General features: G+C 37.2%; 1 protein-coding gene across 2 annotated transcripts in view; it reads right to left on the reverse strand.

The window, feature by feature from the left end:
* The window catches only part of LOC134796745 (visual system homeobox 2-like), a 154,186-nt gene that overhangs the window by 75,439 nt on the left and 53,367 nt on the right, over positions 1-25,380 (reverse strand). The window contains exon 3 of one of the 2 annotated variants that reach the window (XM_063768942.1): positions 21,755-21,775. The exons of the other annotated variant lie outside the window; for it this stretch is intronic. Within the exon in view, the coding sequence (XP_063625012.1) occupies positions 21,755-21,775 (21 nt within the window). The remainder of the gene's footprint in view (positions 1-21,754; positions 21,776-25,380) is intronic. 2 annotated transcript variants of the gene reach the window in all.

Here is a 25,380-nt window from a genome sequence, read left to right on the forward strand (position 1 = left end):
TAATTAACTGTAAATATGGATATATTTATCGTCACTTAACAGACAACAAATTTGACACAGAAATAACATAAATAAACTTTAAAATAGATCCCCAGTTAGTTTCAATTTTGACAATGGGTGCGACCTACTCGGTCGGTGTATTAAATACACCGACCGACCGGTAGCTTGCGGGAAAACCATATAATTCTAGCTTTATTTAAATCTCAAATAAAAATTCATTATACGTCACAATTCGATACCTCAGTCTACGTGCCATCCAATCGTAATCGCTTGCTGTGACAATCGATTTGCGTTAGTTACATCTCTATATACGTCAGTCATAATGTGTCAAATACCGCAAATAATGTTATTTACACTATAGTAGATACCTACCCTACGAATGTGGCATGAGTGAAGCAAAAACGTTCGCGTTACGTCTTGTGTTTTCAGGCTTCAACTCTACTTTACAAGCTTTTATTTACTTTCACCTGACCGTTGTCTGTCTGTATGTCTGTCTGTCTGTAATCAAATCTTGCAAGTTAAATTTGATCCACTTCCCGGTGTCCGATTGAGCTGAAATTTTGCATGCGTGGATAAATTGGATGACAATGCAATATTATGGTACCATCGAGCTGATCTGATGATGGAGACAGGAGGTGGCCAAAGGAACTCTGTGATGAAACAACGCAACCTAATTGTGTTAGGGGTTTTTAGAATTGTCTCGACGAGTATTAGTTGTCTGTCGTAAGAAAAGTACAGTCAGCGATAAAAGCTTGTACCAAAAATGGAATTTTTGCCAAAAACTTACTTAAGCTTATTAACATTCCATACAAGGGTTACCAGTTTGTTAGTCGCAGAACTACATTAACATACTTGATTAATGTTTATAGAAGCTGACATAAACATAATTAGTAGGTAACCAAAGGTGTGTGAATTATTTTTTTGTAGTGGTTATCCCAGGCCACACTTTAAAACAATGATTACAGGTTGTAAGATTTAGTTTTGTGGTACTAGAGAGAAAAACTTGATAGAGCGTTTTTTTTAATGAATGATTTTACTGCTAATCCCTGGGTCACTTGTCAGAACGACAGCAAAATCAAATATTAACAATATTAACTAACCCAGGTAAAGCTTGTTTTAGAAAAAAGCACATTGTTGGAACTAACTTAATTAGAACAATGATGTTGGCATGTGCCTTTTATATCTACATAGAATTCGTATATGTACCAACATAAACTCTGGCTATGTACAGGGTGTCCCTAGCCATTGGACAAAGCCGAAATGTACATATGAATTAGGGTATTTAGAACCAGTATACAAAGTATCACAACAATCGGTGTAGCGGTTACGAATAAATTAACAAATTACGTTTTTTTTACTTTGGAGCAACCTGTATGTGTTAGTAGCTCCTAAGGTAATAAATAGTATGAAACCTTCTTCGACCGTTTTTATTATCTTTTTAATTTATGACATTAATAAGATTCTGACTTTTGACAAATGTCATCATTGCCGCACATTTTCAAACAAATTGTCAAAAGCACTGCCAATGATTAATACAGTACCTATATATGACCTATATGTTTCTTTTTGTTGTCGATTATTGGAAATGACTTTTGTTTGATAATTTATTTTTTTATCTTTTGTTCTAATTAAAAAATATTACCGTTAGAACATTTCTGAGAAGTAACCCTACGTGGGATTTCAGGGTTTGTCCAATGGCTAAGGTCACCCTGAATAATAAGTCTTCTTAGACAGATGTCACATTTACAAATGTCATTCCCAAAAAATGTTAACAATTTTTACAGTAAGATAATGTAGGTACATAACATAACACAAATTCAATTACCCAGCTAATATATAGGTACCTACAAGATACGAAATAAAACACAAATGACTCTTCTTTCAAAACAGAAACGTCCTAACCGCCCGCCCGCCTAAGCTTAAGCCCTTAAGCCGCCAAGCCGCCCCAAACTACGCCTCTAATCCACTTAGCGGCGGATTGTCGCACATTTGTAGCGGGTTCGAATCCGGACGAAGTATATGAAAACAAGTAGTTTCTTCTTCCTCGCGTTATCCCGGCATTTTGCTACGGCTCATGGGTGCCTGGGGTCGGCTTGACAACCTAATCCAATGAGTTTTCGTAGGCACTAGTACAACTAGTACAACAAGTAGTTTTTCCCCCTTTAGGAGCTATTGCGGTCTATGTAGAATTTTCCATTGTTATGGCAATAATATTGCAATATAACCTGATTTTTTAAAGCGATTGATTAGCAGACTACGGAATCACTAGATTTTGCGTCCGCCTAATTACATATTTTCGATGTATAAATGACTTAAACTAATAGCGCTAATGATTTAACGTACAACGAATTAAAAGTTAGAAAGTCTATTGGAGCTTAAGAATACCTCATAAGTATAGGTAATCTTACACAAATCTACAAAAGCCTATATGTTATATATGTGCTTTCTTAATGGGGACACTTTAAACATGATTAAAATAAATAGATATAGGTATACTAACTTAATCCTATTATGCAACTTGACGGTTAAAAAAGAGTTAAGGATCTCTGGATCCATTCAAAATTAAACTGTGCCATACACTTACTACATGACAGTAACAGAAAGTATATTATTTTTGCGCTACTCGTTTTACTCTCCTTCTGTCACGGACAGGGCAACATGGCCGCGGGGCAATTCAATTTCCCGTGACTGAGATACTGGATCACCAAATACACCAGTTAATGTCCGGCTGAAGTCACGTAACCAGGTTAGTTTGCTGTTTAGGCACCTTTTGATCCTATTTCTAGTATAAGATTAATGAAGTTAGTAGTGGCTATCCAACAAATCAAATAGATTACAGTGCATGCATTTGCATATAATTACAAACTTAGGCAGATTTTTCGTAGCATTATTTCCAATGTCAAGTGTCACACAAGAATGGAATGAAAAGCTGCTAATTTCGTATTGATATTTCTGTAAATAGTTTGCAATGATTTAAAGTTGTATGCCTTTTATGTGTGAATGATGTCTATGAACAGTGCAGTGTTAGTAGACACATACCTAATGGCCTTGGGCTCATTTTCACAGTTTACAATTTAATTGTAAACTACAAAATAATGCAGTAACCAAAGTTAGCCAAGTTTATTATTAGTCAATAATTTTGCAGCAGTACTGTAGTTCCCAAAAACTTAAAAAAAAACTGCAGGTAACGCGACATACTCGTTGTGTTTCATATTTTTTCTCTGCAAATCCCGAAACTGTTTATACTTTTATGCGTTCTGAAAAACTAACAGAACACAAACACCCCGGACCTGCAAAACCCTTCAACCTTATCGATTAACGATTTGTCCGAAAATCGTCACGGTTCGGACATCAGCCCAACAGGCCCGTGACGGGTGTGACGAATGCGTCACAGCGAAGGGTGACCAAAGTACACATGTTCGGTAATAATGCCCTGGACATTCACGGTTTGATGTGATAATAAGGGGTTAACATCGATTGTAAGTACGGTGGATAGTGGAAGCATTTCGCGCTAGCGCAACATATGACAATGTAGTAAACCTAGCCTCAAGCTGTCTTTACGCTTTTACATACCTACAAAACTTCTATCTACTATATTTTCTTCCTATTATATGTACCATCAATCACGCTCCGCAATTTGTTGCGCCATTTAGGGTCCTAGCTAAATTGGTTGTTAAATACTTACGCTATAGAATTTCTAATTTAGCAAGAAACCTATATGGCATAATAATACCGTGTGGTGACTGTACAATTTTTATTAACAAAAACTAGTACCAGACATAGTTACTTATTAGATATACAGGGTGGAAAGGCACGACGATCCTTCCCGGAAGTATTAGGTCGTTTAAGTGATACAGAGACTATTGGTAATGGTAAGAATCGTTAATTGAGTAAAAAATAAAAATTGCAAAAATACTACTTTTTAACTGTGGTGATAACCCTATAGCATGTGCACATGACGGCTAGATTAAGGATCTCCGTCGGGAAAGCTCGGGACTTTACACTTTTTTCCGATCGTTGACAGTATCGCAATGATGTATGAATGACGCATAAATGTCAAATAAATTAAATGCATGCAAAAATATTACAAACAATTTTATTACTTTCTTAGATAATTACTTTTTTCCAATATTTAATACTATCTTCTTTTCACATACGGTGTTCAAATGTACCTCCGTGTATTACAACGCCGCCGCAGCCCGTACCCGAGTATGTCGATGCACATGCGATATAGTGTATGCTCTTCGTCATTTATCCTCCGCAGAAAGCACCAATTAGCCTTTGTCTCATTTCGTCCGCAGTTTCACATTCCGTTTGGTTTGGTACACCATATCTTTTACACAGCCCCACAAATTTAAATAGCCACGAGCATCTAACATTTTTATTTGAAGAATATGACATTCAATAAGTATAGTTCAATGAAAATTTTATTTCAAACATCAGACGTCTTGTCTATTTCCTACCACGCAAGAAGGTTTGTTAGTTTGGTATTGAAGAAGTATTTATTCTTGATTTATTCTTAGTATTTCATTTTTGCAAGTTTATTTGGTGCAACTAACACAACCTACTTGTTATTTTTAATTATTTTAGATAGTTTCCAATTATTCGAAAATAATTTTGTGAAACGTGTTAAGAAACTAAAACCTTTTTATCAGTCAAGGAAACCAGAGATATTTATAAGACGATTGCGTACTTTTGAGTGGTTGTCAATGTCACCATTTGAACTGTCGTTGTAAACAATGTTGTGGTTAGTATTATTAATATTAAGGAATAACATAACTATTTCATTCAAGTATTGAACAAGTGGAACCACTAAGAAAGCGAAAATCCTGCAATGATTCTTACCGTGCTGTAAGCAGACCTAAAAATGGTTAGATGGCAACAAATTAGCATAATTTCCTGTCGAATACTGATTGTTTACAAGTAAGTTCATTGACCCTGTCACCTGTTAGGGTTAGAACAAAGTAGTTTTTTGCGTGGATGTTTAAAAGGTCATAATTTAGAAACGGTTGCCCATATTAACATAGTTTCTATGGAGAAAATATAGAGCTTAGGCTAAACTATCTCCCATTTCCGGAAAGGATCGTCGTGCCTTTCCACCCTGTATATACTACGTAAATGTTCATGGCAACTTTCAAATAATTTAAGTATGTCGTGGTAAAATGAGAGTAGGTACTAAACTTAGATTGTATTGATTTGTGTATGAATTTCTCTAAAATGTATTTATTTTCTTCGTTAATATTTATCTTAGTGTTATCGTTTTCCAATACAAAAACAATAATTGTATTTATTGATTTTAGCTAACATTTTTTTTAAATAATACGTTTATTATTCTTTTCTCCATAAACAACTTGTTCGCGCCAGAGCCATATGACTCAATTTAAAATAATAACCTTATTATGTTGTCAACATCACATTGTTTTGAAACCAAAACGGCTAAATCGTTTCAAACTCCCAAAGAGATACGACTATTTGCTTTTAGCAGTACATTTCTGGCGCTTTCACGCATTTGGCGATTCGTCGCGTGACGGGGACTATCCGCGCCATCGATTGGTCACACATTGTACTTTGATAGCCCTCAATATTACAAGTCTCGTCATTTTGACTGCCGTATCACAAAATGTGTAATAACTAAAGATGTTTTAACTCTGATTTATACAGTTTTATGCGTTTTGTAACGACCGCTAACCCAGTTTAAGTTGATCATTGATTGCCATGCCGCTGCCGCGAGCGAAACGTATCGAGTAAGGGTAACATTCCATTTCTTCTGACCGCAGCTGCACTACTGGTACTGAACGCGTCGGTGTTATTGTCAATTTCCATAGTAAAATGAACAGTAGTGCAGCTGTCGTTGGAAATGGACTGTCACCTTAATCTTCGACTTAAAAATACGTGAGTGACCTGGCTTAATATATTTAATAAGAGAAATAATTCTTGTAATTTTTAATAAAGTCCCTGATTCTATAACGTTATTAAGCAATATAATAGAAATAGGATTTCTTCAGAATTCATCCCTCTAGCTGTCTCAGCCCTCACCCTCAGACGGGTATCGCTTGTGGACGAATTCGACTTATATTTTTAACAGCTTGTTATCTAGCTATGGTAGCTAGCTACCATATTTTAACCAATTGAAATATTGATAAATTTAGCAATTTTTCGCGTTCTTTTCATGTGAATAATACCAGTTATTGCTTACTAAATCTAAATAAGTATAGACACTATAACAGAATAGTTCTACTGTTATAATGAGTTTTGCTATGTAGGTACTTAGTATGTCTCTCAAAAAAATAATCACTTACAGTTGTCCATACAAATATTGGGGTAATAAAAGCGTCTCTAAAATATTAGGTAGGTACAGAGTAATTCGTTTTTAATAAATTTTTCGTATCGTCAAAAATAAAGTTAGAATAGTTAACCAAGCTTCCTAATTAACCGAGGTTTCCTTGGCAAGGTGTCTAGGTTTCTTACGCTCCGAACAACGTACACGTAAACATAAGCAAGCATAAACATAAACACGGCACGTTTGTTATTATGTGCTCAAAGTGGCAGCGAGAGGCTTTCAGAGCCTTCAATTATACCCCTCGAAACTCCCCACCCGAAAACCGACTCTAAATCTTAACAATTAACGTTCAATTTAGATTGTTTACTAAATTCGTGTTAACGCATACATTATTGGTCGAGCTGTAATGGCGGAGGTTTTTTTTTTTAAATGTTTCCGTTGGGTGGGGGTTTAATTAGGTAGTTGACATGTAGGTATGTGTGCGTTTGTATGCACAAGTCGAATGATAAGTTACGAGTGTAAGGTAAGGTAGATTACATTTTCATGTTCTGGTAAGTATTGCGTTCTTTCCGTGACCACAGCTGGTGCAATTCAGCTGAAACGTCGGAATTTAAGGTAAAAACAATGAAATTATATCGCGGTAGACCCGTTTGTGTAATTAAATATGTGTCGTTTTGCACACAGGATACAGTGGTAAATAAAATAAGTGTTACGAAACTTGATACCTTAATGTAAGGTACGATTATTTAATTTTGTGTTTTAGTTTATAATTGTGAAAGTACAACAATTATCTAAACAATCACAACGTCAATTTATTGTTAAACTGAATGGCAGTGTCAGTCAAAGACTACTAATTCTGCTCATTTCAAATGGCGTATGGTAATTCTTTACGAAAATACTTTCGAATCATTGCTTTTTGATGTGATTTATCGAACTAGAAACATATAGTAAGAAATGGAATTTCATCTTACCTTGGTATTCGAATTTTAGTTGATAGATCTGTTTCCGATATGATATTGACCTATCATTGCTAAAAGTGACGTTATTGGTTGAAGAAATGTCACTTTTGATACTGACAGATCAGTATCATATCGGAAACAGATCGTATAACTAAAATTCGAATACGCCTGCTTGTAGCAAGGTAGGTACAACGGAAACGTTTAGATGCGTGTAGATATAGACCAGCGGTGGAACAAAAATGGGTTTTGATAACATTAAAGTTTTTTCTTTTTTGATATGTTATTGCATGCATGTTAAATAACATTTATGTAAAATATTAGAAAATTATAGGTGGAGCGTTCGGCCATATTTAAATATTTCAATTTTGCTAAATAACTATGTAAATATAAAATTAAAGTTACAAAAAACTGTAACATGTTCAATAACACTTTAATTTATTCACAATATTCGGTTTTTAGAAATCTGGAACAGCTGCTTTCTGGTGAACGTAAAAACACGAATTACTTTGTCAATAAAGAATTAAAGTAGCTGATATTGTAAAATTACGATATTATCTATCAACTTAGTATACTTGTAAAAAATTAGAAATGTAGACAATGTGCTTGTCTAGATATTGATTTCTGGTTAAGCAGTATAGCCAATATTGAATTAAAGTTTGTAGAGTTAATATTACACGGTCATAATAAAGATCTTAGTTCCCACACAAAATATTAGAAATATAAAATCACGGCGACACTAAATACTGATACGTAAGTATGCATTCCGCGCTTATATTGAGTTACATTTCAAACGCGCGGCGTTTTCGCGCGCCGCGCTGTGCGCCGTGGCAGGAGGCAGCGATCGACGGTGGCGGGCTAGCGATTAGCGCGGTGCCCGTAAAAAATACGCAAAACGTTTATAAAATTATTATCAATGGTAAATAGTTATATTGTTAATAGTAGGTACACTAATGGAAACTTACCTACACCAAAGAGAATAGATAGTATAGAGGGGTCCTGTCATTGTCAATTTTGTAGTCACGGTACATTTACTGCCATCTATCGACACACGATTAAAACTTAAAATAAAATTGAAAATGTATAAAATAATCAAAATATGTTTACGGATAAATGATTCTTATTTTTTATTGTTCCATACTGACCCATGTTCTTTCACTGATATGTGTTAAAATTGTTAAATACCAAACGGTGTCGTTAACGCCATCTAGCCGAGAATAGGCCAAAGGTAATGGCGCCATCTATTCGAGAATGACTTTTCGTTGGCCGTCCGAGGCACGTTTTTTTCTTAGACTTTATTTATCTTATACGGAGTTATATATATCTCTGCCTACACTTATTTATTTCTATATGTACTAGGGATTGCCCGCGGTTTGGTTTACGTAGAATTCGTTATCGTGTTAAGTATAGAAATAATAGATACATTTGAAAATTATTTTAGGTGCATTGTCATACAGATAACCACCCTTGTTAAAGTATTCTTCAAATTCAATAGACAGGTGTCATTTCAATATAATTTTGCGTAATTTGGCGCTTTTAGGTTATAAATGACTAGCGACATATATTTTTTGTTTAAGAGCGATATCCGATATATATATCTCCGATAATATTTACTTTATCATTTAAATCAATTTCAAACTAACGTTATTCAATATTTATCATTTTAAAGTCAATTTTACCAACCAACTGAGCTTTACGAGTATACCTACGGAAACAACTCAAAATTTGCATCAAATTAAATGCCACTCTTCTTATCCGTTTCGAACAATCAAGAGGGCCTTTACGAGCTGATGTAGTGAAAATTTTATTTAACCCTCGTCCCTTGAAACCTTCACTACGCTCGAGGTTCAACTTTACGAACCACTCGCTACGCTTGTGGTTCAATTTTAGAATGTTTCGCTTGTTTGGGTATCAATATTAGCATGATTAATCAACAAATTTTCCCCTTGTAAAACAAATAAGTAAGGTAGGTGCAGGCATATGAGGCCCGGCGGGTAACAAGGCCCAGCATTCAAAAATAGCAGTTGCTCCCTATTATTCTGAATTTGTACTTGTTGCTAAGAAGATCCACTGTCAGTGCAGGTAAAAAGGTCCAGTCCCGGGCCTTATTGAACGTATGAGATGAAATAATAGATTAAAATATTTTTAGATAATTTTGAATATTTTTAATCTCTCATTAATAAGGCCGATTTGAAGAAACTTCTATGAAATTATGACTTATAAATAACACCTTCACTGCGTGGGCTGTCCAAATCGCTGCAGACTTTTCTTGGTCTAACTCTAATAATTTTTCACTTGCTTTATTGACCTAAAGACGTTTTAAAGAATCAAAAAGTCTAATAACATTTAGACACTTATACTTTTTAAAGGCAGTAACTACTTACTTATATAGGTAACTTTTTTTATCAATACATAGGTAGTTATTTACGATAGAAGTGCGAAAAATTGAAATTTTGCAACGAATGACGAATTTTAAAACACGGCCAAAGGGAGTGTTTTAATGTGCTTATTATAGCACCGGTGTCGTAATGTAGCACCAGGGCCCTATTTCACCAACGTGACATTGTTGCTGACGTCACAGGCATCCATGGGCTACGGTTATAGCTTACCATCGGACGGGCCTTATTCCTGTTTGTCACTATCATTGTATTATTAAAAAAAAAACTTTATTATATCGGCAAAAAACAGGTATCTTTCTTGTTTATGATGATAATGATGACAATTGACACAAGATTTCAAAGAACTTTCGGTAATTCATGACAGTAAATGAGTTCTGTGTCGGAATTTCGTGACAACTGTCGTATTTCTTGTGACAATTGTCCAAGTCCCAGCCCCCCCTTTGCTACAGTCCAACCCGAAAGGCACCTTAGGTCGGCGCTTACGTCATTATTACCGGCGCCCTATTAACTAATGAAATGAAAATGAAATGAATAATATTTATTTCGAGCAACTATGGACTCATACAGATTTGTTAGTAGACTTACGTTCCTAATGTTAGTACCTAATTAACTATTACAATATATATACACTGCTGGAAACATGCATTTCGCAGCAGTGTCTCATATACGGGCAGTCAAGTCTGTCCGCTATCACACACAGGATAGGGTTGGGGCTGGCCCGCACCCGGCGCACCAGGGATGTGCATCGTGAAAACTAATGCGGTGCTACGCGACGTAAGCGCCGACCGCCATATTCAACGTGGTTTGTCACATAGTACCCTGTAAAGGTATGATTCCAGGGATAAAAAATATGTTATAACGTTATCCAGCGTATAATGGAATTCATAAAAGTTTTTCTTTATAATTACTACAAGTAAATTTGTTCATATTTGCATATTATTAAAAAGGTAAATGAAAAGTAATTGAGTAATTTAATTACTAATTAATGTAATCACAATTGCAAATTACACAGAAAAATTAATTACATGTAATTAAATTTTATGTAATTAAATTACATGTAATTAAATTACACGAGTAATTAATTACGCCCAACACTGGTTGGTGGCAAACAACCACACCGCTCGTCTGATGGTAAGCGGTTACCGTAGCCTATAAAGGCCTGTGACGTCAGTAACAGTGATGTCGACAAATGTCGCACCTGTCACGTTGGTGAAATAGGGCCCAGATGTACAGTAAAAATCATGTTAAAAGATAATACTAACTGTTACGAAGAAATATTTATACTGTAAAAAATTATCCCACCAAAAACATTTTCATGTAAAATGTTGCTAAGACTCGCACTGTTAAAAAGTTATCAGATCTCTTGTCGAGCCAAGCTTCAAACTCTACAAGCTCCTTCACTAACTCTACACCTTAGTCAAAATATGTGGCTTGGCTGTTTTGCTACCGCCACATGGGCATAAGGTGAAAAACTTATTATAATCATTATTTTTAGAGTTCCGTACCTCAAAAGGAATAAAACTGAACCCTTATAGGATCACTCGTGTGTCTGGCTGTCCGTCTGTCACAGCCTATTTGCTCCGAAACTACTGGACTAATAAGTTGAAACTTGTCTATAACCCAAAGACATACATGTAAAGTAAATATGTAATATAAATTTAAATAAAGGGGTCACTTTTGAGATGAATGATAAATAGAAGAAAAAAAACTATATCTTTGTTATATATCAAATGAAGGGGCTCATTTTAGAATTAGAATCTCAAATATATTTTTTTCATAATTTTAAAATAAATAGTTTAGAAGTTATTTAAGAAAACAGGCAAAAAATTAACATTACCCTTATCTCCGAAACTACTGGGTCTTTTTATTATGAAAAAAATACACATATACTCTTTACCTATAGATGTCAGGAAAACCTATTAGAAATGTGGAGCTAAGCGTGAGCAGGCCTATGGAACTCTCTGCGCGAGCTCGGATTAATACCTACGAATCTGCTCCCGTTCACGGTAGAAAAGCAAGCCAGTTGGTTGCCACACGCGCTCACGTACGCACGTCACCGCGCGCCGCACTGTCAATTTTTACGATAGTTACACGGACGGCGGGATTCGGGAAATGAATTAGAGATGCACTAGATAAGAAATAGTAAAGATATGTGACGTTCCACGGCAAAAGGTACCATTGCCCCGACTGAATATTGGAGTGGCGATAATAATAAGCGTAAGCGCCAGCCGCCATAAGGTACCTTTTGCCGTGGAACGTCACATATCTTTACTATTTCATATCTAGTGAAGTCTAACGGCGCGATATCTTAAAGTTCGAATCGCGCGGGTAGTAGGTAACTACCTACTATTGAATTTCTTTAATTAAACATGTAATGTTTAATATGTGTGACAAATGTATAGATTTAGATATCTATCTATTTGAAATAGGTAGTAAATTTTTAATTTATTTTGGTAAATGTTTATTTTAACGACAGTAAGTTTACACCGGAAAGTGCCTACTCATTTTTGCTCTGGTTAACTTATAATTAATTACCTTTATTCATGGGGTTTCTATTATTTTTCTTTACTATGTAACATTAATCTCTATCTGGTTTTAAATTACACGAAGTTTTAAAACTAATTCTTGCTGGGATTATTGCGCGGTTTATAAAACGGCGTAAACACTGCGGTTACTGCAGGGACATATGACCTTTTAAAATGACTATTTCGCAAACACTAAAGCATAATCGGAATATTAGGTATAATTTAAGATTTAGCTTTCCTTTTATTTCACTCCTCTGTTTAAGTGGGTATTTATTTATCATTTCTAAGCGTCAGCAACCCTAGCGTTGTGCCGGTGCGCGCGGTGCGGGGAGCGGCGCGTTGAAGGTCACTCCATTGTATTTTTGTGTAGGTATCAAAACGGTAGGTACTTGCGTTTTGTTTGAGAGATAAGTATCAGTTCGTAAGAACTATTGTATAATCTGTGGCGTGAGTCGGACTTAAGTACTTAGTTTTTGATCCGATTCCTACGGGTTTTTAAAAGACATTTTACTCACTTTTCACTAAAAAAACATATTGTTAAAAATTGTGTAATGTACGGAACCCTTGGAACGCGAGTCCGACTTGCACTTGGGCGGTTTTTTTATTATACATACAATAGTTCTTGTAGAAACGAAACGGCCGAGCTACATACTTTGACTAAGGTGTAGAGCTAGTGAAGTTAGGGCTTGTAGAGTTAGAAGCTTGGCAAGAGATCTGATAACTTTTTGACAGTGCGAGCCTTATGGTTTCGTCTGGGCAACATTTTACATCAAAATGTTGTTGGTGGGATTTCACTTCTTTTTGTAAGTTGCTTATGACAATCTTCCATCCCCTAATTTAAAGGGTTGGGGGTGATTTACTATTAAAAATCCTGAAATAAGTATCTGGGGGCATCTGTTACACAATGTACTTCTTACTGATTCCCCATATAAACCCTTCACCCCGTAAGGGTAAACTTTGGGGTTGAAATCTGCCTTCAGCCCGTAAGGGTAAACTTTGAGATTGAAATCTATTCTATATCCTTTCCCATAACAATACCTATCTACATACCAAATTTCAACTAAATCGGTTCAGCGATTATTGATTCCCCATACAAGATTAAACCCCCTCATCATCCCCTTAAGGATTAAAAAAATCAAGTTTTTGAATTTATTTGTTGTTTGTGTACTAAAACTATCTTACATATCAAATTTCAGCTTCTTAGAGGACTTCAGGAAGTACCCTAAAGGTATTGATAATCATCAAGTGAGTGAGTCAGTGACGAAATCGAAGTTTTTAGATAAGAATAAAATCTAAAGTATAAGAGCTATGCAATTGATATGCTTAATAAGTCCGAGAACTTTGTTTATCTAGTATAATCCAACCCCAAGTTATGAGGGTTCCAAAAAACGACGAAGCGCTTCGAGAAAAGGTAGATAGTGCCCTTGCGCTTTGCTCGTCTTGGCGGGGGCACTGCCGTGCCCCCAGATGTTAAGACATAATAATAATAAAGCTTTATGTTTAGTGACTTTAGTTACCTACTATTTTCGCGTAAACTAGACAATTTTTATATCTTTAGTTAATAAGGCCCAAAAGAATTATTTTTAACTTATTATAAATATCCTCTTGTTGTGAAGTACCAAATATTGTTATTTGTATATGTATAACTCTTAAGTTAAAAACAATAAAATCTGTTATTGTCTACTGTCAAAATTATTATTTTTTGCGGGATTAAGTAATACCCTGCTAGTGTTCAATAAGGCCCACAATAGGACTTTTATAAAAGGTATATTTTCCAAGAGTATCGTAATATTTTTATAACTATTTTGGTATAATGAAGAAACTTCAATAAATAAGATACCTATTTGAGTGAGTTTTTCATACTTAATATCCTGTTTATTTAAAAAAAAAAAAAATTAAAAAAAAAAAAACCATTTTAATTTAAGGTGGGCCGTATATAGGCATATACGGCCGACACGGAATATACAATAAGGTGAGGTCACTTACCTTATTGTATATTCAATATGTATACGTGTAATATTGAGCAGTTGGTTTATAATATACATAATATGATATTGACGTTGAATAGGACAGGACATGACAATAGGAACCAGATACCCTCGTAGACAGCTACCACAAGGCGTGCCCCTTAAAACCACCGGCAAAGACTGCCATAAAGGGTCACCAGTGGTGGGGCCCAGAACTGGAGAGACTCCGGGGGAAAACCAGAAGACTCTTCAACAGGGCCATGAACACAACGGCTGAGGTGGACTGGGATAACTACTACGAAGCCAAGGCCAGGTACAAAAAGAGATTGCGGTACTGGAGATCCCTGTCATGGAGGAACTTCTGCAGCAGCATTGAAACACTTGACCACGCCAACCGGGTAAGGAAAACCTTAGCGCACAAGCCCACATCACAATTGGGCTCACTGCGTAAACCCGATGGCACATACACATCTAGCCCTGCAGAGACCCAACGCCTTCTCCTGGTAACTCACTTTCCAGGATGCGTAAGTCTCGCCGATGCAGATCAGCAGGACGAGGAATACAGTACAACGGACAACAACTGGCAAATGGCGCACAGAGTCGTCACCGCTGAGAAACTCAGGTGGGCCATAGACAGCTTCCATCCCTTCAAGGCGGCTGGTCCGGATGGGATCTTCCCCGCTCTCCTACAGTGGGGTCTAGGACTCATCCAGGAAACCCTGACCGACATCATGGCAGCCTGCCTAGCCTGGGGGTACGTGCCCAGGAGATGGAGAGATGTAAATGTGGTATTCATACCTAAACCAGGTAAGAACGACTACACAGCTGCCAAATCCTTTAGGCCCATCAGTCTCACATCATTCCTGCTGAAGACCTTGGAAAAACTGTGCGACAGGGACCTGAGGGACCGAGCGCTAAAGAACATACCGATGCACAACAACCAGCACGCGTACAGCTCAGGTAAATCTACGGAGTCGGCTCTACACATGGTTGTAAGCCGCATTGAGAGGGCCATCCACGGCAAAGAAATGTGCCTCGGCACTTTCATTGACATAGAGGGCGCTTTTGACAAGACTCACTTTTCCAGTATAGGGAACGCCTTGGAAAGCCACGGCGCTGAACCCGGACTAGTAAAGTGGATCATGAACATGCTAAATCAAAGGACAATAAGGTATGTAGGTGAACCGCAGGCCGTAGCGGCGGTGCGAGGATGCCCTCAAGGGGGAGTTCTGTCACCTCTGTTGTGGAACCTAGTAGTCAACAACCTCATAACCAAACTGAACGAGGAACACTTCTACACAATAGGCTACGCTGATGATCTGGCAATATTAATATCGGGTAAATTTGCCAGTACAGTATGCGACCTCACCCAGGCAGCTCTTCGGATCGTAGAACGCTGGTGTAGAGATTTTGACCTATCAGTTAACCCCACCAAAACAGAAATGGTAATGTTCACCAATAAAAGGGCACTTGGCAACTTTACCAGACCAACACTTTTCCAGACTGAGCTACAGCTGACCGATGAAGTTAAGTACTTAGGGCTAACGCTCGACAGTAAACTCAACTGGAACAATCACATCAACAAACGCATAGACAAGGCGGGAGTAGTCTTCTGGCAGTGCAGAAGGATGATTGGTAGGAGGTGGGGACTCAACCCGAAAATTACCCTTTGGCTCTATAAGACTATAATCCGCCCCCTACTCTGTTACGGTGCTCTGGTTTGGTGGCCAAGAACAAACCTAGGCAACGTACGAGACAAGCTACAAAGACTCCAGAGGCTCGCATGCTCGGCCACCACTGGCTGCACGAGGTCCACTCCGACTGCAGCCATGGAGGTCATGCTAAACCTTTCACCGCTGCACCTACACATACAACAAGAGGCCAGTCTCTCAGCGGTAAGGTTACGAACCCTCAATATATGGTCTAACACCACAGGAGCTCTTCACACAGCATGCCTGGAAAAAGTATACAGCGAATTTCCAGTGCTCATGGCGGGCACGGATCGAATTCACAAACAAGCCATCTTTGACAAAAGGTACAAAATACAATTATTTGAGGACGACAACTACGAAGGACTCAATCCCCGGGAGCTGAGAATCTTCACTGATGGGTCCAAAACAGACAGCGGATCAGGCTCTGGAACCTTTTCAGAAGACCTGAACATGTCAATCACCACTCCGCTAGGAGCCCATAACTCGGTATTCCAGGCTGAGTGCATGGGCATCATTAACGCGGCGGCTGCCATCACTGCAAGGAAGGTAGTAGGATCCTCCATCCGCATACTCTCCGACAGTAGAGCAGTCTTAATGGCCCTAAAAAGCCATATAGTCACATCCAAACTTATACACGAATGCCACGAACGACTAATGGAGGTATGTCAGAACAATAAGATCACCTTACAATGGATCAAAGGACACAGTGGATCCCGAGGTAACGACGCCGCGGACGAGCTCGCCAGACAAGGATCGGGTGCGGGGGCGATTGGCCCGGAACCGATCCTCCCGATACCGTTTAGTAAGGTACGCTCAATGCTGCTGGCACGTACAGGGAAACTACACACAGAACACTGGCTAAACCAAACTGGATGCAGACAGGCCAAGCAAGCCATGCCGAGCATGAACGGTAAGCTCACAAGGGCGCTCCTTCAACTAGGAAAGGTTCGACTGAGTATGGTAACCAGTGTCATAACAGGTCATGGACTTTTTAACAAACATCTTTTTATAACAGGTGTCACAGACAGTCCCCTATGCCGTGGATGCATGGAGGAAGAAGAAACAGCCTCTCACGTGGTGTTGGAATGCAGCGGATTGGCCCCATACAGGGCAAAACATCTCGGATCCCCGAGTGACCTCCCCGAGGTCCTACTCAACATCAAAGGTCTGATAGGATTCCTCGAGGAGCTGGGCTGGCAAGACTAGTCCACCCCCTATCACGCAAAATAGGCGCAAGACGTCGAGTTGCGGAAAATCGCCCGAACTACAATACAATACAATAGGAACCAGAAATAGGTATAGTCGGTCAAACCAATTTGTCAGTAAATAAAAACAAAAAACTATATTCATCCTTTTCTTTTGGGTGCTAGTACTAGTGTAAGTCAAAGATAGTATGATGATTCTCTCTATGTTTGAAATGAGACAGTCCTTTGACAAACTATGGTAAAAAATAGTTGTGAATATCATGTACATTTTTATTACAATTTCGAAATTCAAATGTTCTTCCTAATCAACTCGGCCACTAAACTAACTGATAACTTGGTATCCGATCCGCTAACTCGGCGAATGAATCGCCAATTCGCCAACTCTCCGAGCCGAGTCAACGCTATCAAACTGCTACTAAGGCCATTCAAAAATAAACCTTAATTCGAGAGCCCGAAGGTTCTTATATGACAAACAATACATTATGACTTAAAACTTTATGGGAAACAAAGGGACCCCTTTAATTTCACGTAATGTCCGCATCTAATTTATATATGTCCACAGTAAACAAACAAATGAATGATAAGAAAAGACAGACAGTGCTGTGAGCGGCAGGTGGGGCGAGGCGAGGGGCGAGGTATAGGTAGGCTATGATAGGGTCTCGGGCGCCGCGCCGGCGACACTGATGGACCAGCGCGGCGTATGTATGAATTTCGCGCCTTTTTAAATATATTTTACTATTACAATGCAAGCTACACACCGAAATTTCTTATTTTCCATAATATGGCTGCGTATATTATTTTATAGTAATAGACTTATTTTTACAAACTCTAATTCAATATTAGATATTATAGGACAAAAAACGCATATTAATTCTAAAGCATATATCTTATTCTTCTAAATTTTTAGCTTGCCTATTAACTTAAGAATTTAGATATGTTGTTGTGGATTTATTAAACTTTAATTCAATATCGACAAAATAATAAGCTAATTTGTAGTTTGACTAAGAAGCACGTTAAAAAAATTTCTAATAATTTTACATTATAAAGCGTCATACATATTATAAACGATGGAACTTAAACATTGCACTTTAATTCAATATTAAAAAATCATTACTAAAAATATATAAATACCTAATTTATATCTAACGCTCGTTCTAACTTTTCATCATATTTTACAAATATGCTTAAAAATATGTCCCATGTCAGATAAGTATCACTTTTTCATCTTTAGAATTATCAAAACTTTTAGTGCAAAAATCCGGTCCCACTATTGGTCTAATATTCAAAATTACAATTTCAAAGTCACTTACGGCCGTTATGTATGTTAGAAACGACTGTACAAATAAAAACGTTTGCGGTCGACACGTCTGTCTGTGTCCCTAGTTTGAAAGGAGCCATTCACACGTAGTGACCTGTGAATAGCGAGCTTTACAAAGGTCAAACGGCATTTATTAGCAGGACTATTCACGTGGATCTTACTGGACTGGAAAAAAAAGATGGTTGACAATCTCGGAATCTCCTGCTTTTCAAGTTTGCATTAGGTTCGACCTTAGAGCAGCGGTCGGCAACCTTTTTTTTGCGTAGTTTTAGTAGCGTAGTTAACGATGAGTACGTTGACGCGGGCCGCACTTTGTTAATATTTATGACTTTATCAGACATTGTCGTTTCTCAATATTACCAAAGACATATGTAACTTCGTATAAGACGAATAAAGTCTAAGGAAAAAACGTGCCTCGGAATTCAAGTAAAAGTCATTCTCGAATAGATGCCGCACACACCTTTAGCCTATCCTCGGCTAGATGGCGTGAAGACACCGTTTCATATTTAACAATTTTAACACATAGATATCAGTGAATGAACATGGATCAAAATGATATAAAAATAATAAAATCATTTATCCATATATATACATTTTTTGATAACTTTATACGTTTTCATTTTGAGTTTTAGTCGTGTGTCGATAGATGGCAGTAAATTTACAGTGACTACAAAATTTACAATGACAGGACCCCTCTATACTATCTATTCTTTTTGATATTACATACCCAGAGAGGCTCGCAGGCCGCAAGTGACAGTTTCACGAGCCGCAGGTTGCCGACCGCCGCCTTAGAGCATTTAATAACCGGAGTCGACTTTAAGAGCGTACCCTCTGCCGAAAACCTTGCACAATTGTACAAACTTTTGTATGGACTGACGTTTATCTGACATGGCTATTTGTACGTTACGTACAAATAATGTACAAATAGCCATACATTTAACGTGCTCCTCTCCCGCAAAAATCGGCAGACTGTTTTATACAGAAAATAACAGCCGAGTCTCCAGTTATATACTAAATGATCTAAGGGATCGACATTTGAGGTACCCGTTAAATGGGTTTGAAAAAAGGAAATGCATTTATTAGGTAAGTTACTTCCATATCTGATGGATTGCCTGAAGTAAAACTTTACGCTGTGAACCAGCTGGTCTGTCTACTTTTTCTTTAAAAAATAGCTATCATCATGACGATGTCGTCAATGTCAATAGTGTGCTGGAGCATATAGTTGTTCGGTAGTTGCTTTTAGTAAAGGGATATTGATAGCTGGTATTTATAAATAGCCACGACGGATTGACGGAAGTTGAATAAAGAATTGTTAAACGCGTTTCAAGATTAATTCCTCACTATCTGCGCACTTCCGCGTTACTTCGCCACATAATAAGCTACCCGGACTAATTATCGCAAAACAATTGCAAATTATGTAACTAAGCTATGTATGTGAATTGCAATTAAATGCTTGTTTTGCGATGATTAGTCCTGGCTAATAAGCTATCAATGTAACACTAACACACACAAAACACACATACATGTAACATAAGCAAAAAAATAAAAAAATGTCTTGAGACTTCGCCATTTTGATATTCAACCGAAAGTCCTGGCTTGCCTTGTTTCCAGTTAATTTGACGACACTACATCACGGCGCGTGACTTCATATAACAAATTCGATATACGACAAATCAAATGTAGAATATAACGCGTCTGAATAGACATCGATTGAGCCAATCTCATTCGCGGGAGATTGCCAATCCGGCATAGCCAATTTTTTACCATGCTCTTCCATCCTCTTATGTCACTCAATTTTTGATACATCATCAACCTTGCTGTGTACGAAATAGGGTTTTTATTTACATGTTTATAGGATGATGATACGAGGATGCGAGAATAAACGAGTGATTTCTTCAGCGATTAGATTTGGAGCTGGAGGCGAATTTGCGTGATAACGAATTTGTGGAGACATTTGAAGAAATAGTCAGTCGTGAGCGAATGCGGTTATTCGAATCGTATTTAGGTGATTTTTTAGTATCAAAAATTCATTTACGAGTATAAATTTTAAATGTAAGCAAGTAAAACCAATTTCATCATCATTTAGACAGAATTCATCGTGATAATTACTTACTTAGTTAATTAAAACGTCTAGATACCTACTTGAGACGAATAAATTTGAACTAAACATATCTACGATTTCTTTTTAAATATGTATTTGCTCGATTTGAAAAGTGCATATCCCTCGATGATTATCATATTGAAAAATAAAATTAGTGAATACACTCTTACATATTTTTCCAATGCCGCGAACTTTTCAGCCGCCGCTCGTACATGTCTCCCGGGCCCACATTTAAAATAAAATTTTATTTCCAATATTTTTGAATTCTCTTTATTATTCTGATAAAACCGTCATTTGTAAAGCTATGCATAACCCTAAGCGCATTAAGCGGATCGGCGGCGCCGCTCCGCAATTAGAGGAAGGAAGGAATTGCCAATTGCCGAGCCAATCTGCGCCTGATTCGATTTGCGCCACGCGTACGCACTGTCACCAGGCTAAGGTTTGCATCTATTTTTATTTCTGCTTATTTCATTTTATACATAAATTCTTATTTTTGAGTTTTAAAAAAATAATAAGGGATTTGTACGCCAGGATGTGTTCAAAACTAAGGTTTGCTCTCTTGTGCTTTCTATTTCTCTACAGACGCTAATTTTCTTAAGATTTTCTGGGTTTCTGAATTAAAATCAATTCATTCAAAAAAAAAAATTGTTGGCTTATTGCCGAGATTAAAAATCAAAAAGGTCTACTTTTTCGGGGACGTGATGCAGAAATGTCATCATTACCTACTTATATGAATTTAAAGTTATCAAACGATATAATTCCAAATATCGGCTTTTTAGTTTTATCAGTGTTAAAAAAAGTGTCACGTACCCGACATTTTTCTGGCATGTCCCATTGGATTCGCGCCTCACATGTAGATGTTTGCATTGCATCGCTATTGGTCTAAATTTATCTTTGTATATAAACGCTAAATATATATAATTTTAATTAAAACTTTTTTGTACCACTAATAAATTACTAAATTTCTAATAATACTTAATTTCTATCTAAAATACGTATAGGTATAACATTATTTAAATAGTAGTAGTAGTAGAAGTAGTAAAATACTTTATTGTACAAAAAGAAACATAAAACATAAAAGAACACAAATCATTAGTACAAAGGCGAACTAAATATAAAAGAGAACGTGTTGAATGAGCTGGCTAATTACGTAAATTATTTACGTCTCTGACAATATTTAAGCAAATTAATATAAACATATAATGTAATATTAATTATTTAAGAATCATTGACATACGCAAAAATTGCATTTCCTTTGAAAATACTTAAGAAAAAACGTGGAGTTAATTACCTGAATAAAATTGCCGAACCGCTACGTTACATGAAACAAAAAATAATACATTTAGTTTTCTGAAAACAAAAAATAAAACACAAGAATCACTTCAATAGCAACCGTCCTATGCAACATTGAGCTTTCAGTTTTGACTAATCATCCATTTGGGTACCTCAAAATAAATATACGAAAAAGTAATAAGAATTTGTAATAAACACGGTACATTTTGTAAAAGAAAAACCTTGCGAAAAAATGTGCTCATGACGGCAAAGTTGCGTCGTCGTTTTTTGTCAAAGTCGTAAAATTGTCATTTTACGATTTGAATATCACTTCTAATTAACACTTAACAATTTAAGTGATTCAAACCTTCGATTTGATTTTGCCATTTTACGACTTTGTCATAAAATAATAATAATAGTTATTTACGATACAAGACAATACAAGTGCGGAAAAGAGGAAATGCGAAACGAGTGGCGATAAATTAAAACACGACAGAAGGGAGTGTTTTAAATCGACACGAGTTGCGAATTACCTATTCGCACGTGTATCGTACAACGTTTTACACTACATATGGCCCTTTAAACTTTTGACATCGCACGAAAAGCACGTGCGGGAAAATAGGACCATATGTACTGTAAAACAGTTTTACGAAATCTAATATAAAATAAAAATAAAATAAATAAATAAAGTTTTATTTTCAGGCATCACGTACAGTAAATAGTACACCCATATCAAATTAAATATAAAAACTTAAAACTAAAATAAACTAAAAGCAAAGTAAAACAAGTTAAATAGTTAATTGTTACTATTTTTTGTTTCCGTTTCGATGTACTGAAAGCCAATGCCTAAACATGTTACAAGTAATGTTGCGGCACACCGACATGATGATGGAGTTATGCGAGCGGCGCATCCCCTCCCAGAAGGAAGCAATGCGTGCGCGCATCACTGCAAAGAAGTCAGGGATTCTGGCTTCCGCGAACATGGTGGAGGCACTGCAGGAACGCGGCAGCCCCATCAGTGTCCGGAATATATTATTATACTGCACACGGATGGCGCTGTACGATTTCCTGCTGTACTTGACCCACAGTTGACAGGTGTAGAAAGAGAGACAATATGCATTAAATAATGTACGTTTGACTCCCCTGCTACACCCGGCAAACCTGCGGGCTATCATGTTGCCACGGACAGCCAAAGCTCTTCTTTCGCGTTCCATGTCACTGTCGTCCCTAATATCTTCGGACTAAACAAAATTAGGGAGCTAAAATCACCGTATTAAAAAAGATTCCCCAATTTTTGCCGACTAAGATCGGCGGTCCACTGCAGATTTTAAGATCAGTACCGTCTGTGCCTTATGTTATAGATATAAGAAGTACAGTCACTGCCCACATGCAGTATGCCCTTTGCAAGAAGGCACTTGTACACTCTACTGAAACGGAGATATAACCCACTTTAAGATCAACATTTTGTCTACTCGTAGTTGTGGAGAACTCTATAGGTACTTAAAATGATGAAGTGATGTTAATATAGATTATCAAAAAACCGGTCAAGTGCGAGTCGAATTCGCGTCCCAAGGGTTCCGTACTGCACACATTTTCGAACGAGCGAGCAAAGCGAAGTTCTTAAGTACATTCATTCAATTTTTCCACACACGGCTGGCTATCTTAGGATAGTTAGTTACCCAATTTTTTTTTTAATTTTGTTCAAGTATTATGTTAAGCATAGTGCCTACATTTTTTTTTTTCATTGTTAGGCGTATCTCTGTTATTTCAAGATAACAGGGCTATAACCACGGAAATCGAAGTTCGCAAATTGCTGGCATTTCTCTCTGTCACTCTAATTACGGTTTCATTGGAGTAAAAGAGAAATCCCCGCAATTTGCGAAATTTGATGTTCGCGGTAGACCCTCTGATATACGGCAGTTCAGCCTTCTCATTTAGCTACTCGTACTTAAACCAATTATTTGTTCTGTTTGAGCACTAACCTCCTAAAGCTCATCCTTCGACCTTGCGTGGAGGCGCAGCACCTATCTCGGATGGTTCAGGCCATCGGCCCAACGCAGAGCTTGGCCATCAACCTTCGCACTAGCTCTCCGCACCACGTTTCACATAAACAATTGCGGTTGTGGCCCTGATAGAGCTTATCCACAATTCTTATTCTCAAGTCCGGCTCACGCTTAGTTGACTTATACGTTTTTCCAGTAATCTATAGGTATCGGACCCAATCGCTTAACAAAAGATAGAACAAAATCGACAATCTCCTTTCAAGGAAGCATGCATATGTCGGAGGCTCCGGGCCTTCAGGGCCTTCGACCTTCGCATTCAGACAATTGAACTATAATTGTTCTGTGTTTGAGCACTAACCTCCCGCAACTCGGCCTTCGGCCGTGCGTTAAGCCTCTGAGGGATGCTTGGGCCTTCGGCCCTACGCGTAGCTCGGCCTTCGGCCTTCGCAAAAGCTGTCCACACCGAGTTTCACGTAAACTATTACGGCTGTGTCCCTAAAACAGCCCAACCGCGTTTTTTTTTTCTTAAGTCCGACTCACGCTTGACTCTAGATTTCTAATAGGTTTTCCTGTCATCTAGAGGTAAAGAACTATTATGTGTATTTTTTTCAAAATTTTAGACCCGGTAGTATCGGAGATAAGGGGGGAAGGTAATTTTTTGCCTATTTTCTTAAATAACTTCTAAACTGTTTCATATAAAATTATTAAAAAAATATATTTGAGATCCTCAAAATAAGCCCTTTCATTTAATATGTAACACGATATGGTTTGCAAAACTTTGTTTTTAAATTTTCTCATATTCCCCTTAAAATAGCCCCCTATGCTTAAAATTCATTTGTTTTTATTACATGTCCGTCTTTTGGTCACAGACTTCCATATGTGTGCCAAATTTCAACTTAATTGGTCCAGTAGTTTTGGAGCAAATAGGCTGTGACAGACGGACAAACAGACGCACGAGTGATCCTATAAGGGTTCCGTTTTTTCCTTTTGAGTTACGGAACCCTAAAAAAGAAAAGCACTAACGACAAATAAAAAGTAATTTTTATTTTATTTTGTTGATAAATATCGAATTTTGAATGATGAAACAAATTCAATCAAAAGTAATCAATCAATTTTTAACCAACTTCAGAAACGACAAAGTTGCCAGGCCATCAGAATTTTTGATTTTAAGATTTTGCCGCTTTTTGTAGTTTTATGACTGACTAATGAAAAACCTATGTAAAATTGTGTTGATAGAAATTATTTACCTATAATTATTTTTGAGAACAAAACTTAGGTGGCAGACTGTACTAGGGGAGTGAATCAGGTTATGGAATTCGTCTTAAGTCTAGTCGAATAATGAGGGCCAGTCTACTGGCCTGGCATGTTGAAAGGGAGATAATAAATGGATTCTCCATTTAATTTTCAATTGTATAAATCCGAATTACCCGTTTAGACTTTATTGACATTGTCTGACATTATCTACAAGATTAACTTCTTTGTTTTTATTTATTAGTACATTATACTTCATTAGAAGACCGCGGACACTCATAAATGTATAGTATATTTTCGTTTTAGTGATAGCATTAATTGTTTTTTCAAGTTGGAATTAATTAAAGCACCATCACCAAAACCTTACAACTAGAGAGTTAGAAATGAAATT

Source organism: Cydia splendana, chromosome 14 (assembly GCF_910591565.1).
Source record: "Cydia splendana chromosome 14, ilCydSple1.2, whole genome shotgun sequence".
Classification (NCBI taxonomy): Eukaryota; Metazoa; Arthropoda; class Insecta; order Lepidoptera; family Tortricidae; genus Cydia; species Cydia splendana.